Source organism: Lithobates pipiens, unplaced genomic scaffold (assembly GCF_037356315.1).
Source record: "Lithobates pipiens isolate NorthernLeopardFrog02 unplaced genomic scaffold, aLitPip1_a1.2 Scaffold_13, whole genome shotgun sequence".
NCBI lineage: Eukaryota > Metazoa > Chordata > Amphibia > Anura > Ranidae > Lithobates > Lithobates pipiens.
Genome location: NW_027507718.1, coordinates 447,117,420 through 447,135,939, shown reverse-complemented (window position 1 = coordinate 447,135,939; position 18,520 = coordinate 447,117,420). Strand labels below are relative to the sequence as shown.

General features: G+C 46.3%; 1 protein-coding gene across 3 annotated transcripts in view; it reads right to left on the bottom strand.

Moving 5' to 3' along the window:
• QDPR (quinoid dihydropteridine reductase) overlaps positions 1 to 17,524 on the bottom strand; it is a 39,490-nt gene extending 21,966 nt beyond the window's left edge. Inside the window, exons 1-5 of one of the 3 annotated variants that reach the window (XM_077477735.1) lie at positions 17,479 to 17,524; positions 16,965 to 17,057; positions 14,810 to 14,906; positions 11,530 to 11,670; positions 7,684 to 7,792 (exon numbers count right to left, since the gene is read on the bottom strand). In XM_077477735.1, the coding sequence (XP_077333861.1) occupies positions 7,684 to 7,792; positions 11,530 to 11,670; positions 14,810 to 14,906; positions 16,965 to 17,057; positions 17,479 to 17,481 (443 nt within the window). In that variant the 5' untranslated portion in view covers positions 17,482 to 17,524. Of the gene's footprint in view, positions 1 to 7,683; positions 7,793 to 11,529; positions 11,671 to 14,809; positions 14,907 to 16,964; positions 17,058 to 17,220; positions 17,404 to 17,455 lie in introns of those variants that run through there. The other 2 variants (XM_077477733.1, XM_077477734.1) reach the window with 2 other exon arrangements.
• Between the last annotated feature and the right edge of the window lie 996 nt (positions 17,525 to 18,520).

Genomic DNA, 18,520 nt, shown 5'->3' with positions numbered 1-18,520 from the left:
AGCCAAACAACCCATAACATAACATAACACCCCTTGGTCTCTGACAACTATGAGGCCGCGTACACACGCGCGGACTGTTCGCCCAACCTTGTTCGGCAAACAGTTTGTCAAACAGTCCGCTCAAAATTTGCATGAGCGGACTTGCCCACACACGAGCGGACTGTTTGACGAACAAGGTTGGGCAAACAGTTCGCTCAACTTTTGAAATGAACGGACTCGCCCACGTAAGGAGGAGGCAAATCCGCCCATTTCGAGCGCGTGTACAGGTAGGCGGGGCCCGCGAAGGAGACGTCGCGGGCTCCGCCGCCTGGAATGGGCTTAAAGGGGAACCCCAACGCCGAAAAAAATCGGCGTGGGGGTTCCCCCCAAGTCCAGACCAGACCCTTGTCCGAGCACGCTACCCGGCCGGCCAGGAAAGGGGGGCGAGCGAGCGCGCCCCCCCTCCTGAGCCGTACCAGGCCGCGTGCCCTCAACATGGGGGGTGCCTTGGGGAAGGGGGGGGCCGCGCGGCCCCCCCACCCCAAAGCACCTTGTCCCCATGTTGATGAGGACAAGGGCCTCTTCCCGACAACCCTGGCCGTTGGTTGTCGGGGTCTGCGGGCGGGGGGCTTATCGGAATCCGGGAGCCCCCTTTAAGAAGGGGGCCCCCGGATACCGGCCCCCCACCCTATGTGAATGAGTATGGGGTACAATGTACCCCTACCCATTCACCTGTGAAATAAAGTACAAATAAAAACACAACACAGGGGGAAAAAATATTTTATTGCACAGCCGGGGGTCTTCCGTCTTCGGGGGTCTTCTCGCCGGACTCCTCCGCTATGTGTGTGTAGCTCTTTTGCCAGCGGAGGAGTCCGGCTTTCTTCCTCCCCGCCGCCGGCCTCTTCTCCCGACTTCGGGGGTCTTGTCCCCCTCTTCGGTTCTTCTGCCGGGCCACCGCGCCTGGTCCGGTGGCCCGGTCTTCTGTCGCCGTCTTCCGTTCTTCTGTCGCCGCCTTCGGTTCTTCTGCCGGGCCACCGCGCCTTCTTGTAGCTCTTTTACAGGCGGTGGCCCGGTCTTCTGTCGCCGTCGCCGCCTTCCGTTCGTGTTCTTCTTCTTGTTCTTCTCCAGGCGATGTTGACACGTCGCTCCCTCCGGCCGGAATGCCAGAGCCGCCCTGCGCTGTGACTTATATAGTGACAATGGGGCGGGGTCACATGGTATATGTCACATGGGTTGATGTCACATGGTGACCCCGCCCCCTTACGATGTCATAGTCCCCATGTGACATCAACCCATGTGACCAACCCATGTGACATATACCATGTGACCCCGCCCCATTGTCACTATATAAGTGACCGCACAGCGCGTCCCCGGCATTCCGGCCGGAGAGCTCGTCGAGTCAACATCTCCAGGAGAAGAACAAGAAGAAGAACACGAACGGAAGGCGGCGACGGCGACAGAAGACCGGGCCACCGCCTGTAAAAGAGCTACAAGAAGGCGCGGTGGCCCGGCAGAAGAACCGAAGGCGGCGACAGAAGAACGGAAGACGGCGACAGAAGACCGGGCCACCGGACCAGGCGCGGTGGCCCGGCAGAAGAACCGAAGAGGGGGACAAGACCCCCGAAGTCGGGAGAAGAGGCCGGCGGCGGGGAGGAAGAAAGCCGGACTCCTCCGCTGGCAAAAGAGCTACACACACATAGCGGAGGAGTCCGGCGAGAAGACCCCCGAAGACGGAAGACCCCCGGCTGTGCAATAAAATATTTTTTCCCCCTGTGTTGTGTTTTTATTTGTACTTTATTTCACAGGTGAATGGGTAGGGGTACATTGTACCCCATACTCATTCACATAGGGTGGGGGGCCGGTATCCGGGGGCCCCCTTCTTAAAGGGGGCTCCCGGATTCCGATAAGCCCCCCGCCCGCAGACCCCGACAACCAACGGCCAGGGTTGTCGGGAAGAGGCCCTTGTCCTCATCAACATGGGGACAAGGTGCTTTGGGGTGGGGGGGCCGCGCGGCCCCCCCCTTCCCCAAGGCACCCCCCATGTTGAGGGCACGCGGCCTGGTACGGCTCAGGAGGGGGGGCGCGCTCGCTCGCCCCCCTTTCCTGGCCGGCCGGGTAGCGTGCTCGGACAAGGGTCTGGTGTGGACTTGGGGGGAACCCCCACGCCGATTTTTTTCGGCGTTGGGGTTCCCCTTTAAGCCCATTCCAGGCGGCGGAGCCCGCGACGTTTCCTTCGCGGGCCCCGCCTACCTGTACACGCGCTCGAAATGGGCGGACTTTCCGAGCGGGAACAGTCCGCTCATTTCGAAAGTACAGCGGACAAGCCCACACACGGGCGGACTGTTCGCTCAAACACAGTTTCAGCGGACAGTTTTTCGGAATTTCCGAAAGACATTGTCCGTCCAACTGTCCGCTGAAACTGTCCGCTGAAAGCCCACACACGAGCGGACTGTCCGCCCAAACACTGTTCAGCGGACAAGGTTGGGCGAACAGTCCGCCCGTGTGTACGCGGCCTGAGGATGTGGGTGCAAAAAGATAAGACCGATAGAGCATGAACGTGAACCTAATGACACGGGAAAACAAGAGTGAGAAACAAGGAGAAAGACGTGAGTAACAAGGAGAAAGACGTGAGTAACAAGGAGAAAGACGTGAGTAACAAGGAGAAAGACGTGAGTAACAAGGAGAAAGACGTGAGTAACAAGGAGAAAGACGTGAGTAACAAGGAGAAAGACGTGAGTAACAATGAGAAAGACGTGAGTAACAATGAGAAAGACGTGAGTAACAATGAGAAAGACGTGAGTAACAAGGAGAAAGACGTGAGTAACAAGGAGAAAGACGTGAGTAACGTAAATTGCATGAGAAAACATGAGTTTGTATGAAATACGCAAGAACAGATGGGGAGACTTGCCATTGAACAAGCCAATTAAAAACGAACACCTCAATCTGTAAAACCCATAGACATGACCAAAGGCATGAACGTGAACCAAATGACAACACCACCCTAATATATGCAGTAAGCGAGCCCAAGCAACCGGCAGCGCCGAGACAGGGAATTAAAAACCAACACTCAGGGCTGAGGTACCCACGTGGAATGTGGTGGGTAGTAGTAGATGTAATGGTGAACGTGCGTATATGATGTATGGTGTACGGGCGAGAAGATTGTGGGACGACAATTAAAAATGAAACCCCAGCCCGTATGGATCTGTAGTTTGACAGATCCTAGATGTGAGCCCTTGCTAACAGAAATGCAATGAACGAAAGGTTATGACATGAAAATGGCTTACATCATGAAAAGCCACGACACATGAAAAGCTACAACACATTTACATGAAATGCCATGATACATGAAATGCTACACAGGAAAAGCTACAAAACGAGAAATGATAGGGTAACTGAAATAAAGGTTACTAGAACCACAGAGCCCCCCAAAGGACACATGACAAGATGATGGGATGACAGCTATGAGAAAGTGTTATGTCATCTCCACAGCCTGTTGTGACCCCTGAAGACCCACACTATTGTGCGTGCATAGTACATGGGGTCAGGGCACTAGCAGCGTGGCCCCATGCAGGTGAATGGCCGCATACAGCAGGCATACTTCTGTACAGTCAACACTTATGTAGATTGTTGTTTCTAAACCCCAACCCCCCCCCAATTCACACCTATGTATAATGCATGATTACAGGGCATACAGTTCCATTCGCTCCTGACAGAAACAAACTGATCATCAAAAGCCGGCAACCACATGCGGAGAAGTGGATTTGTACGACAGTTAGGATATCATTGTAATGCAGACGAAAGTTGACAAAATGCACCTCTGCGTCTACCAGCTGATGTTACAATCTGATCGAAAACAGTTGTGTTCAGGCAGTAACATGAAGAAACATCCAGGATGGCCCGCCTTCTTTTTTATAATTTTTTTTGTGCTGGGACATGTAGTTCTACTTACAGCGGAAAGCCTGAGGGTCGCCTATGTAGACAGACTAGCTTAGAAAGTTGATCTTGCTGTCCTTTGCACCTTGGTAAAGCGCTGTGCACCTACGGGGTTAAAACCGAGTGCCTGTGGTACCAAGAACATTAACCCTTCCAGCACGACGATTATAAAATCTGTTTCTGTACCCCTGATCGGTGGAGAAGGGAGCCACAGACTGGGAAACCGGCAGGGTTCTGATCCCAACCGGACCATGAATGGGGAGCGTAGCGCCATCTGGATCGGGAGAAGAGGCGACAAGACCGCCAACCCCCAGCGGGGAGCTCTCCAGCCAGAAGATGCCCGAGACAGTCCAGATGGGGGTGGCTGCCCATCCATGACCCCCCCGACCAAACCTGTATCCTGCACGTGAAAGCAGAGAGACTCGGAGCCGCAGCCCCCCCCCCCTCCCCCCCTCTGCAGCCGCACTTCTAATACAGCCAAGACGAAAACCCAGAAGTGACATCAGACAGTTCGCACCGAAAATGACGATATCAGGAACAGAAACGAGAGCCTACGACCACAAGGGAGGAGGCAAAGGAGGGCAGGCTTTATGCAATAATTATAATAATAAATAATAATTATTTTTTTCAAGAAAATGTAAGTGTATGATAACAAAACATCATGCGTTTTGGTGCAGCAAAATTTTTTTAAATGGTTATACAGATTTTACATCCATTTGTACTACATTTTGTTACATGTAGCAGGGAGCTAGCCATCTTACCTGCAGTATCAGAAGATACTATGAAACAATATTGCAGTGAAAGTTTCCCTCTAGTGCCAGCCAAGATGCGGTCATCACATCCTGCCAGCAATGACTACCACCAGGGAGCAAAGCATACAGGGAATTTGAGTCCAGGGAATCAAGTTTCACATTCAGATTGAACTGTATGGAACTACAAGAGCCAGCATGCTCTGGAGAAAAAGGGAACCAAAGACTCGATCTTGTTTGCCTGAGGAAATTTAGTTACCACGAGGCAGGGGAAGGGACTGGACTTAGGGGAGAGGTGCTGCCTCCTGGGTCAGTCCACTGCATTGTTTTGGGCATCCACAACCAGCCAAGGACATTCAGCCTAAGAGAGGGGGATCCTAGGTGCATATCCAGATGCACCTGCACCGATGGTGTGAATCATTCCAGTGGGAAGTGACCAGTCAGGCCACTAGAAGAACCTGCCTGTTCCAGGACTTTGTTTTGGGCCTTGACCACAGGATTTGGTGAAAGGGCTTTTGCCCATTTGCAGGAAACAAGGACTGCACACAGAGTTGAATGGACACTGTACATAGACATCATGGCTGTTAGTCACCTTGCTGACACTTGTGCCACACGACATCAGGCCACCCAGATAGAAACACTGTATACAGACACCATTGCCCTTATTCACCTTCCTGAGGAAGATCCTGCATTCTTTGTTTGGTAATCCGTGCCAGTTTTATTGATTTGCTCTGCCATTCAGGAGTTTAGGTGCACCAACGAAAGTGACCAGCTCAAGACACAAGGCCTCATCCTTCTGTAAAGGACTGGAGTTACTGGTGCCATACGGGCACACACACGCATGTTTAGGGCTCTGTATGCGAAGTGGGTGCACGGACTGTTTACCTTGAGGGTTAATTCATACGTTGATCTGGGTACATTGTTTATAATTGGGCCTCTGGTATTAGGGGACAGAACAGAGGTCTGACATGAGAGGGTCATTCCTCTGCTCTCCTGCCTGGACTCATAGGGCCAATTTATGTAGAAGTAACCAATCTGATATAGTATTGCCATTACTCAAGTGTTGTCTCTGCTCTTGGGGTTATTCTCAGGTTTGAAATCCCCTAAGCCCCTGTACACACGGTTGGAGATTTCGACAACCAAATCCGTCGGATTTTGCCCGTCGGATCTTGTCCGAAACTGTTGCATACACACGGTCAGACTAAGTTGTCGAAAAATCCCATCTTTCAGAACGTGATGACGTAATTTCGTTACGATGGGACTACATTCAGGCTAGTAGCCAATAGCTTTGATGTAGGAATTTGACCTGAGCATGCGTGGCACTTCAAAATTCTCTACACAAGATCGGAGTATGTCCGATCGAACCAGTTGGTCCGGAAATATTTCCAACATGTTGGAAAATTGGGTCCGACGGATATTTCGACGGAATCAGCCCGATGCATACCACACACAGTCGGATTATCCGAAGACACGGTCCGATAGGACACATTCCGACGGATTCTCAGACCGTGTGTACAAGGGCTTACAGTAGCCTGAATATAGTATTGAGCTATATTGCTCTTAGTCTCAGTTATTAAACTTCAGTTGAACGGAGGCTTGAGAGGCAGAGTACGAAACTAAACATACTCAAGTGGCTCCTCCGGGGGTATCGCTACATATGTATACTACAAAAAGAATTGCCACTCACTGCTAAAGTGTAGGGGTTAGGCTTGAAGAAAACATGGCAGATCCTCTATAACAGTCACTGGCTATAAAGTGAAAAGCATTATCTCATTGGCACCTGAAAGTTACTGGGATACATGTTGTACATGTACCCCACTAACAAGTGTAAGGATTTGAGAAAGGGCCAAACTGTAATAGCTAGATGACTGGATCAGAGCATCTCCAAACCTGCAGCTCTTGTGGTCAGAACCTACCAAAAGTGGTACAAGGAAAGAAAAACTGTCAAAAAAAAAAATCATTCACAGGGTTATGGGCCCACCAAGGCTCGGTAATGCACATGGGGAAGAAAGGCTAGCTTGTGCAGCTCAATCCAATAGAGGAGCTACTGTAGCTCAAATAGCAGAAATAAATAAATAAAGCTGCTTCCTATAGATAGGTGTCAAAACACAGTGCATTTTTGTTTGTTGGATATGGGATAAAGTAGCTGACCTGTGTCCACAGCCAAAATGCCTACAATGGGAATGTGAGCATCAGAACAACGGAAGAAGGTGGCCTGGTCTGATGAATCACATTTTCTTTTACATCAAGTGGATGGCCGGGTGCTTGCGAGTCGTCTAACTGAAGAAGGAAACAGGTGGCACCAGGATGCACTATGGGAAAAAGGCAAAAGGATAGAGGCAGATATCACAGAATACCTCAACAGGGGTCTAGTGAAGGCCTTGCCTCAATGGGTATATGTCGAGGGTTGACATCAAAAATTGAAATATTATAATCAATAGTCTCGCTGGCCCCCCAATGTATTAGGACTCCCAAGTTTAACCCCCCCCCCCCCCCTTTTACTGCTACCTTGGCCCCCCAAACTTATAACATCATTCTTTGTGCTCTCGTGCAATGTGATAATCTGTACGGTTCTCAGGGACCAGCACATGCATCATGTCACTGATACAGGGGCCAGCACCTTCTACAAATTGCATCAGGTTCATCCCTTCTATTGTCGATGAAATCCACATTCCAATCTAGGCCTATTACCATTTCCTGAGAACAGACATACAAATCTAAATGAGATGTGATTGAAAGAAAATTCTCTACTGAATGAAATACATGATATGCAGGGCAGGTTAATAGCCTGTATTTGTATACGAGCACACGCAGAAATATAACAACTTGTTTCACAGTAAAGTCAGGTTTCCCTACTCCATACAAAATTAGAAATGGTTTATTTTCCCATGATCAATAAGACAGACGGCTTGGCAAATGTATGAACAGTAACAGCATCCTCCCGCTGCCTCACAGTCAGTCTAAAAACACATTCATATTCAGTGTGGAACAAAAATCTGTAACAAATAAATAGAAGACTTACGGGAGTATGGCTATGGCAGCAGAATTCGATGGCAGTCCACTCTTCTCACCGCCAAGGCTCTGACACAGCTGGTGAACGGCTGCCTTTGCCATGCCATAAGCAATCATACCTAGGTCCAAGAAAGAGAAAAGCAAGCAATGAGGTTAAAGTGAAAATCCTGCCAATACTTTTAAGTTTTGGATAGGTGCGCCATATTAATGTATGTAGGGATATAGAGAGGAAAAAAAAAAAAAAGGATTTATAATAACTTTCCTAATAATAGAACAAGTAAAAAGGAGGTCGGTATCTAAAAGTTTAAAGGCTTATGTTCCAGTGGCACTGCTGCCATTACAGGTACATATGACATATACTCAGCGCTTTACTTAAAACAAAAGGATCCCTCCATCCACATAAACAAGATGGAATGGATGGGAGAATCCCCTCCCCCCCAGCAGGAAAAGGTTTCTAGATTGTAAGCTCCAACGAGCGGGGCCCTTGGATGCCTCTTGTATTGTAACTGTACTGTCTGCCCTCATGTTTTAAATCTCTGCGCTATATAAATCCTTTATTATTATTATATTATTATCCAGTTAGATGCAGGCACTGTCCAGGTAATTAGAAAGTGGGCAGGGCCGGCTATCAAAATAGATTAGCTGTAGCAGAGGATTAATCAATTTGCACTGTGTAGCATTGATGGGGAAATATATTACATAAAACAGAAAATAATAAATATAATAATAATAACAATATCTATGTGTATGACCAGCATAAGGCTGATTTACTAAAGGCTTTGTGCATTTGCAGAATAAGTAAACAGGGATTTTCGTTTCTTTCAAAAGGCGAATGAAGGTTCGCAGTACAAGGACCACGGCTATGGAATGCTCTACCCGCGGACATCCACTCGAAGGAAAACTATCTGGCCTTCTAGAAGAACTCTTCTCTTCTGAAAACCCAGACAGACACTGGCAGCAAAAGCGCCCTGAGGCGGTTTAGTTGGCATATGTAGCGCTATACAAGTTATTCATTCATATAATTGGATTAGTGAAGTGAATCTTCATACATTGTATTATGTGAACACCCTTGAATCCTTCAGTAAATCATCCTCAATGAGTACACACGTTTGTCTGCAGGCTTTGTTAATTAAGCCAGATCATCCCAAGTAAGAGGTTTCCCAATCCTTGTTTTGCAGTACTCCTCTATTCTATATAATGAAAGGCACATGTCTGCCAAATAAAAGGCATTCCTACAAAACAAGCGGCTATATGTGGTTATTATGATGCAACAACATACTATAGAGTTTCTGGTAATTTGTAAGATCAGAGGTCATCAGATGTAATATAATAAGCCCCATATAAACATACAGCACTGCGTGTAATTTTTCTTTTTTGTGGGTTTCTGAATGAGACTAAGTATATCTCTCCATGATCAAAGGACAAATATTGCAAAACATCTCTCAAAACAGCAAAGGGATAAATGTCATAAGGCAAAGGTCTTCTGTACAATCTGATCCTTTTACACTGTGAGGAAATCTATAGCAGCAGTGATCAAACATGTAGGTCTATGGTCATAGCACATGAAAGATGACAGCTAGATTGTTTAAGGGGGGGGGGGGGGGGGGGCGGCGCCATTATTTTTTAGCATTCGGTACTCCCTGTTCTACATCAGGACTCATTCCCAGCACCTGTGGCTGCAATCCTGCGTTCATCTTAGCTGTCAGTGATGCCTCACATGGGGAGGAGGGGGGGAGATGATTGCTGCCAAAAAGAATAAATTCATATGAACCAGACTGTAGTATCATATACAGTTATGGATTCACTGAGCAGTGTTCTCAGCCAACGGGCACAACAAATGTTTTCTAGCTTGATCATTAGTTATGGCGAGACCAGCATCTTCAGGGTCTTAAAGTCTGCACACGCCATATTGGTCCCCATGCAAACTGGTCATTTAGCACTGCTCCATAGGGCACTGGGCTGCAGGTGTTGCGCACAGCTTTCCCGTGCAGCCCCGCTGTCAGCACCCCATCAAAGAAGTCTGTGCTCCAGGTGTTCGCCCCTAGACACATACTACCCTAAAATGTTCATACCACTAGGTGCCCAATCCTGCTGCAGCAGCGGTCAGCCTCTCAGAGCTTGGAATACATCCTGTTCCCTCTGCTAAACGCTGCTTTTGCAGACCTATGCTTCAGAAAAGTTGTGTTAATCCAGTTATCTTAAAGTGGTTGTAAAGGTCATTTTTTTTTTAAATTAACAAACATGTTATACTTACCTCCACTGTGCAGCTCGTTTTGCACAGAGTGGCCCCAAACCTGGTCTTCTGGGGTCCTCGGCGGCTGTCTCAGCTCCCCCCTGCAAGGACTTCTTACATTCATGCAAGCTCCCTCGCATGGTGAGGAGTGCTTGCAGGTCCGCGATACAGCCGGTGGCCATAGCCGCTCACTGTATCACTCGGCCCCGCCCCCCGAGCCGCATCATTGAATGTGATTGACAGAAGTGCGAGCCAATGACTGCGCTGCTTTCAATCCATCCACTGTAACCAATCAATGGCCAGGATGAGCGGCTAAGAGGATGTCGGGGGTGAGCGCGGGACTTTTGTGGGGTCAGGTAAGTAAAACGGGGGGGCTGGGGAGGCCGGCATTGTCAGATGTTTTTTCACCTTAATGCATAGAATGCAGTAAGGTGAATTTTTGTTTTACCTTTACAACCCCTTTAAAACACTGAGTCAATGACACGGAAGTATTCAGTCTAGGAGCTCAGACTTTTCTTGCTGCATGCTTATTCTAGTGGAGTGGCTCAAAGGGTACTGCAAGTGGTATTAAACTGAAAAGCAATACAGCTTACCAATTCTTAGATGTGGTGGCTGCATTAGTTTTCTTTTTCCTTTTTTTTTAACCAATGATTCAGCTAGTGTTATTTTTCAACATTCTTAGAGACCAAGCAGTCCACCAAAAATGGCAGTTAGAGAGCTGAGACCCATTGGAAGGGGTGCTTAAAATAATCAGCCTTTATTTATGCAAAACCTTTATCCCGAAAAAGTAAATAAAAAATTAAAATGAAAAAAAAAAAAAAAAAAAAAAAAAACCCTGTTGTAACTGATAAGTGTTAGCTGGAGTTTAGCTTTAAATTGGTTAGTCAAGTCCATCTAAATCTGCTAGTCCATCTACAACTACCCTCTCCCCGGATTGACAATTCTGCTGTTCAAGAGTGGCGCTGTTGCTCCTCCATCCAGAGTGGAGACACCCCAAGGTTGCATTCACACTTGTAAGACTCCAAAGTTGCGCTGACTTTGTAGTGAAACTTTGGTTGGGTGCAACGTGGATACCACTTTGGCTCTGATCAGTCTTAACGGACAACTGGTGCATTGTATAAAATTAAGGTATGACTTTCATTCAACTATGGCCCTCAAGTTGCATGAATGTCAGATTAAAGTAGTGTATGAACTATTTTGAAGTGGCTGCAACTTTAAGTTGCACATATATGAATGGTTATCATTGGAAAACAAGAGGTATGACTTGTCATGTGACTTTGATGTCCAACGTTGCATGACAGGTCGCAGAAATTGTGAATGGCGAAAAAAAAAAAAGGCTTGGCAAGTTTTAATTAATTTGTTTTATTATAGGGTTTAATACCATTTATCAGTACCATTCAGGCACCCAAGTCTGCATTGTGACAGATGGGGAGTCATTTTCATTTGGCTGCAACAGGAAGGTGTAGCGGTGGTCGGGAAGGAGATAAAATACATATGTTGTGTTGCTGACACATCTTTCTGTAACTGCTAGTGACCTGGCTACAACATTAACTTTATTTTTAGTCAACTAAAAAAAAAAAAAAATAAAAAAAAATGTAAAACATTTGCTGTGGAAAGTTATACCTGGGGTAGCAGATAGCCCAGCATTTGCACCAGACAAGGTAAGAAGGCCTCCATCATTAAGATGCTTTGTGGCAAGATGGCTGGAAATGATCGAGGTCCAAACACTCTGTTTCCACATCAAGTCGCAGTTCTTATAAAATGCTATCAAAATTAAAAAGGCAAAATTTAAAATCGAACAAAAAACACAGATCTAAAATATAAATGGTATTCTGATAATGCAATATTTTGATTATTTTTGAAGGCTATAGACTGCTGAAGCCTTTACCTTTTACAAACTTTTTTTTTTTTTTTTGTGCAAAGTCGATGAAATTCTGTCTATATAGGGGAAAATACTTTTTACATTTAGGATAAAGATCCAATGGAATACTTTTGAGGTACATAGGCGATGTGCTGGCTATTTCTTGTAGCAAGTTTATCTAGCAACCAGTCTGTCTTTGTTAATTTGCAAGGCTAGCCATATATGGCTTGAATTTCAGTCGATTCGTGCTGAACTGAAAAATCAAAGGGAAAATCGAGTGGAAGATTGTCAGCCAAACAGCAACTGCATCCAATCAGATCATTATTCGGGATATTCAATCAGCTGCATGTGCTGTGCAGTCCGAACAGAATAGTTGGAAGGGACATTCCTCCATCCACGCCATTTTTGTTGTAGTTTCTCTAGTTTAACCCCTCGGAGCTGAACAAAAGAAATTTACTAAATGCACAGCTTTCCTAATGTTGGCCATACACTAAGAAATTTGAATTCAAAAAATGTATTTGTCTAAATGTTCATTCCATTTAGTGGTGTCAAATCAACGATTGCCTTGGACATTAGTGACGAGACAAATTTTAATCAAATTTTTTTCTAGAATGAGCTAAAATTTATTACAGTGCTCATTCAGGAAATTCCATAAAAAAAAAAAAAAAAAAAAAAAAAAAAAACACAAATGGTTAAAAGCAAAACTAAAAATGGTACTTTTAAATGCCATTCATTGAGTCTCTGTTTACATTATCAGAGGCAATGACCAGATTTTTAATAAGTTTGTTGTTTGGGGGGGGGGGGGGAACCCCCCCACACATTTAAAATACATTTTAAAACACAAAATGTCAGTTTGATCTTTCAGATCAGTAAAAGGCAGCCAAGATAAACAGTGGCAATCGTTATCTTGTCATGATCAGAAATCATTAACCAGTGGAAATACTGACCTACCAGAAAAAAAAAAAACTCAGGTACAGTATATAGACAAAAGAAAAGAAAACCCCCACACACTAAATGCACCATCGGACAAAACAAGAATCAGTGGAATATTTGTTAATAATTTAATTTTAAATTTAAAGCCGTTTTCCATTTTATTCATTTTTAACAACCCTTGAAAATAACTTTCTTGTCTCAGGGAACCCCTGATAAATTTCTACAGCTACAGCTCAAAAACATTAGTACACTAGTGTGATGGTCAAAAGGAAGAATGCACCTTACATTTAAAAGCTGGCCATAAACGGTTAAAATCTCTGGAAATTCAGCAGAAGACTGCCGAGATTCGAACCACGTATGGGTAGGCTGAATATACCAAAACTGATCAATCAACCTGGGTACAACCAGCCTGTCAGATTTTTTTTATGTGACTATTGCAAGCGGCTGGTATAGCTGCTAGCAATAATCACTGCCAAGACAATGGCTCATTAGGAGGGGTTCCCCTGTCAATACGGTCTGTTGATGGCAAAATCGAGCGAGTTTATGACTATGACCGGCCATAGGGTCAGTAGGAAGCATCCCCTCTTTAAAAGATCATTGGTGTCAGTGGCTACTCAGCCAAGAGGCATCTCATTGCTAAAGGAACCCCCTGGCAACCCCTGGTTGACAAAGGCTGCTTTAGTCATCTTGCACACTGCTGCCTTTTTAGACATATGGGCATTTTTTTTGTACTGACCTAAATATAGCCCTTTCCCCCCCCCCCCAATGTGTCTGTACACACAGACCCATAAAGATATTTAGAGTAGTATAATTAAAAATAAATAAATAAAATTAAATCTAACTTGCCAGTCATGATTTTTTTGCGCTCAAATATGTGCGTAAATTGCTTTGCAAGGTTAAAATCCCATTCTAAGAGCATGCAAAAAAAATAAAAAATTTTGTTCAGGAATTCAGACGTTATGCCTTGTATTAAAAATGCAGATAAAATAATTTGGCCTAAAAATAAAAAGCATTGTAATTTAAACTGCTTTTAGAAATCAAACGATTATACTCTCCCCCACGAAAACAAGACATCAGTGTTTTTATGATTTTCTCCAGTTATTTACCCTGAAACCTGAACATCAGAGAAATCCAGTTTCTTGACCACCAAATAACAAAACAATAAGTCTTTATAGAACCTCTGCAACTTCAAACATGATTAAAAGCAACTTGAGCAGTTTACATGTGGAGTATATTAGAGGTAATCTTGTAGATCGCTACCAGACACACAGATGGCTAAAAAAGGCTGACTCACTCTGAATCTGTCTTTTCTAAGCCATCCACTATGGAGATTGGAAATTACCCCCTGATGCGACGTACATTTTTATTTATTTTTTTACTCTAAGGCGTTGCACCCACGATCTGCAAATTCTCAGGACACTCCTCCAATATGGGCAGACAGTTACTGAATGGCAGGAAGAGTCAATGGACTATGAGAATGCTAATCAGCACCCTCACAGTTCATTGAATGCTACAAGCCATTGACTGCAAAGGCTGATGGTATTTGCAGTTCATTCATTCACAGAATTAACAACGTGTATGTGTGAGCGGAGCCCACATTTTTTTAATTCTGACAGTGGCTGATGGGAGAAGATCCCCTGTCCACTATAACTGGGGGTGGAGTGGAGGCAGGAGCTGGGACGTTACATGTTTCACCCTAAATGCGGGTGGAACATGTAACATGTGCCAAAGGTGAACTGATCCTTTAATTCAGACATCAGTTTATAAAGTATAGTAATGAATGCAACCTACCTCAACATCCTTCACTTACTGTTGTCTTTGATGGTTTGTCTAATCTTGGGTTATCTACATGGACCAAACTGCTGGTGAGACCAGCATCCCTTTGAAACTTGCAGGCTTGCATAGTCCATAGCTCACGGCACCTTAGCAGACATTTTGTACAATACAAACTATTCATACATGTGACTCATGGAGGTGTTTTTTTGGGGGGTTTTTCTTAATTACAAAGTTGAACTTCTATTTCAAATTTAAAAACGTCAAATATTTTGTGGTCTATGTAATACATTCATCCGGTTGAATACATTTTTTTTTTGCAAAGTGGAGACTCACATTTGGCTTTTGCAGAACCTCCAGCCCAGCCTCCAGCTACGCACAGAATGGCATCCACCTTTTTTCCATCAAGGAGCTGGTCTACTGCAAATGTGACCTGACGAGTAGTAAAGGAAAAAAAACACAAAATAAAAATGCTGGCTACATTTAGATACTGAGAACAATTACTATCAGCTTATCAACTAAATTTCCATATAAAATATAGCTTGCTGGTCACATTATGCGATTTTGGGAGGTAACAGATTAAAGATTTAGAATCCAAATAGAGACCATTTTCCTAGAATGTCTAGAAGTCAGTGATTCTCAACCAGAGTTCCTCCAGAGGTTGCTAGGGGTTCCTTCAGCATTGGGCCATTTCTGCCTCTCAGATAAGTTCCCACTGACACCATTGATCTTTTTAGGTATCTGTAAGGAGTTATTTCTTCCCAATGACCACAAATGTAAGGAGCATTCTTCCCACTGACCATCACACTAATGATATATGAGTTGTAGATTTCTAATTTTTAGCAGGGGTTCCCCAAGACCAGAGAACTATTTCAAGGGTTCCTCTGTGTTGAAAAGGTTGAGAAAGGCTGGTCTAAGTGCTATAACCCAAAACTACCCCATGCTAAGCTCAGAGATAAGTTCATACACATAAAGACCTGTTATTAAAAAACAAAAAAATCAGAACACTTTTAAAAGAAATTCTAATTTGCTTTTAATAGCAGTCAAGACTCAATGGGGGAAGATTTACTAAAACCAGTGAACACAGAATCAGGTGCAGCTGCGCACGGTAACCATTTGGCTTCTAACTAAGTATAACTAAAGACAAAACTTTTTGTGCACGAAGCAAGGTCCATAAAGACATGGATGAGGGAGCTTGGGGTGAAGGAACTTGACTGGCCTGCACAGAGTCCTGATCTCAACCCGATAGAACACCTTTGGGATGAATTAGAGCAGAGAGTGCAAGCCAGGCCTTCTTGTCCAACATCAGTGTCTGACCTCACATATGCGCTTCTGGAAGAATGATCAAAACATACCCATAGACACACTCTTAAACCTTGTGGACAGCCTTCCCAGATGAGTTGAAGCTGTTATAGCTACAAAGGGTGAGCCAACTCAATACTGAACCCTACGAACTAAGACTGGGATGACATTAAAGTTCATGTGTGTATAAAGGCAGGTGTCCCAATACACTATATTACCAAAAGTATCAAGGACTGTGAGGCAACTATATATTATATATATATATATAATACAGATGAGCTGTCCAGGGTACAGTGAATGACTGCACACAGTCTGAATAGTCTTCTATAGGCAGACAGTGATAAATCGGGCTTCAACACACAGCCAGCGACTGGTCGGGGCTTCAACACACAGCCAGCGACTGGTCGGGGCTTCAACACACAGCCAGCGACTGGTCGGGGCTTCAACACACAGCCAGCGACTGGTCGGGGCTTCAACACACAGCCAGCGACTGGTCGGGGCTTCAACACACAGCCAGCGACTGGTCGGGGCTTCAACACACAGCCAGCGACTGGTCGGGGCTTCAACACACAGCCAGCGACTGGTCGGGGCTTCAACACACAGCCAGCGACTGGTCGGGGCTTCAACACACAGCCAGCGACTGGTCGGGGCTTCAACACACAGCCAGCGACTGGTCGGGGCTTCAACACACAGCCAGCGACTGGTCGGGGCTTCAACACACAGCCAGCGACTGGTCGGGGCTTCAACACACAGCCAGCGACTGGTCGGGGCTTCAACACACAGCCAGCGACTGGTCGGGGCTTCAACACACAGCCAGCGACTGGTCGGGGCTTCAACACACAGCCAGCGACTGGTCGGGGCTTCAACACACAGCCAGCGACTGGTCGGGGCTTCAACACACAGCCAGCGACTGGTCGGGGCTTCAACACACAGCCAGCGACTGGTCGGGGCTTCAACACACAGCCAGCGACTGGTCGGGGCTTCAACACACAGCCAGCGACTGGTCGGGGCTTCAACACACAGCCAGCGACTGGTCGGGGCTTCAACACACAGCCAGCGACTGGTCGGGGCTTCAACACACAGCCAGCGACTGGTCGGGGCTTCAACACACAGCCAGCGACTGGTCGGGGCTTCAACACACAGCCAGCGACTGGACGGGGCTTCAACACACAGACAGACAGGGACTCACCTCTTCAGACTGCTGTGTGAATGAATCTGACAATTTGACTAGAACATTGGCACTGGCAGCAGCATTCTCCGTCACATCGATGGATGCCACCCACTGAGCAATAACACAAAAAACAAATTATTATTGAAATCTCCATATTGCATGCAATACAACTAAACAGGACAAAGTTACAGTTCGGCTGAGCCCAATCAGTGCCATTGCTCTGATCACTGTGCCATCAGCAATCACAGAGTAAACTTCATGTGAATGCAGTTACCCAGTTTTTGGATGTGAAGTAGTCCACACACTTGGAGCCCAGGGCCCCCCTGCCCCCGTACACCAGCACTCTCCGGACCTCAGCAGCCATGCTGTACAGTGTACACAGTGTGGAGGGTAAAGTGCTCTACTAATCTACTCTGCCTGTCTGTCTGCTGTCAGAGCAAAGGGCTCAATCCCGCCCCTGTTGATTACATCCCCGCCCATTCCCATTCGCCCTCCGATCTTCCAGCTACCTCGGACTGACGTCTCATCGTACCATTGGCTGTCACAAGCCGCCGCAAGTGTTCCATCGAGAAGTGTCCCCACCAATCGAATAGCGTCCGGGATATGCTGCGCCTGTGCAGAATGGAGCCGCACTTCAGCCAATTTGCCAACCAGCTGGAGTGACTTGGCAGGGCGCACGCGCACATCGAGGGACGGGGCCTCGAGCTGTAAACGGGTGACGTCACAGGGGGCGGGGGTATATAAGCAGAGAGCTGTTCTGTTTAAAACTGTCCGGTTTCTTGTCAAATAGTGTCCCCTGAGGGATAGTGTCCGCTGTGTACTGCGCAGTACACATAACAAGTAGATTCCAAAAATATCTGAGGAGTCCATGTTCAAGCTGCACCATCCAAGCGGACATAGAGTTAGAATAAAAAAGAGCTGAGCAAAGCGAGGCCATGCCCGAAGCGTGGCGAGCGAAGTGAGCCTGCAAGGGGCCGTCCACTTGGATGGTGGGGCTTGCACCTGGACTCACGGCTTCATCTTCGGAGATTTTCCTAATCTCCTTGTGCTCTGTACTGCACAAGCACTGTGCCTGCGCAGTACACAACGGACACTATTCGATAGCCGGACATTTTTGGACAGAACACCGGCCATCGGATAGTGTCCACCCTGTACTGCGCAGTACTGGAGGAGAAGGAGACTCCGAAAGTCTCTGAAGAAGAACGTCCAGGTGCAAGCCCTACCATCCAAGTGGACATGCGGTAGCACATAGTAACAGAGCCCCTCGCGGGCACAGTCTCGCTTCGCTTGGCTATTTTTTATTCTGACTCTATGTCCGCTTGAATGGTGGGGCTTGAACCTGGACTCACAGCACAGGCGCCGTTCATCTTCGGAGACTTTCGGCGTCTTCTTGTCCTCCGTACTGCGCAAGCGCAGTACAGGGTGGACACTATCCAACGGGGGACAGTATTTGACACTACACCGGCGATAGGAGCGGTTCAGTGTGTCTACGCTCCATTAAATATAGCAGTGTGAGCCCAGATCCATGTCTGCAACAACACAATAGGTGGCTGGGGGGATTCGGAGGAGGGAAC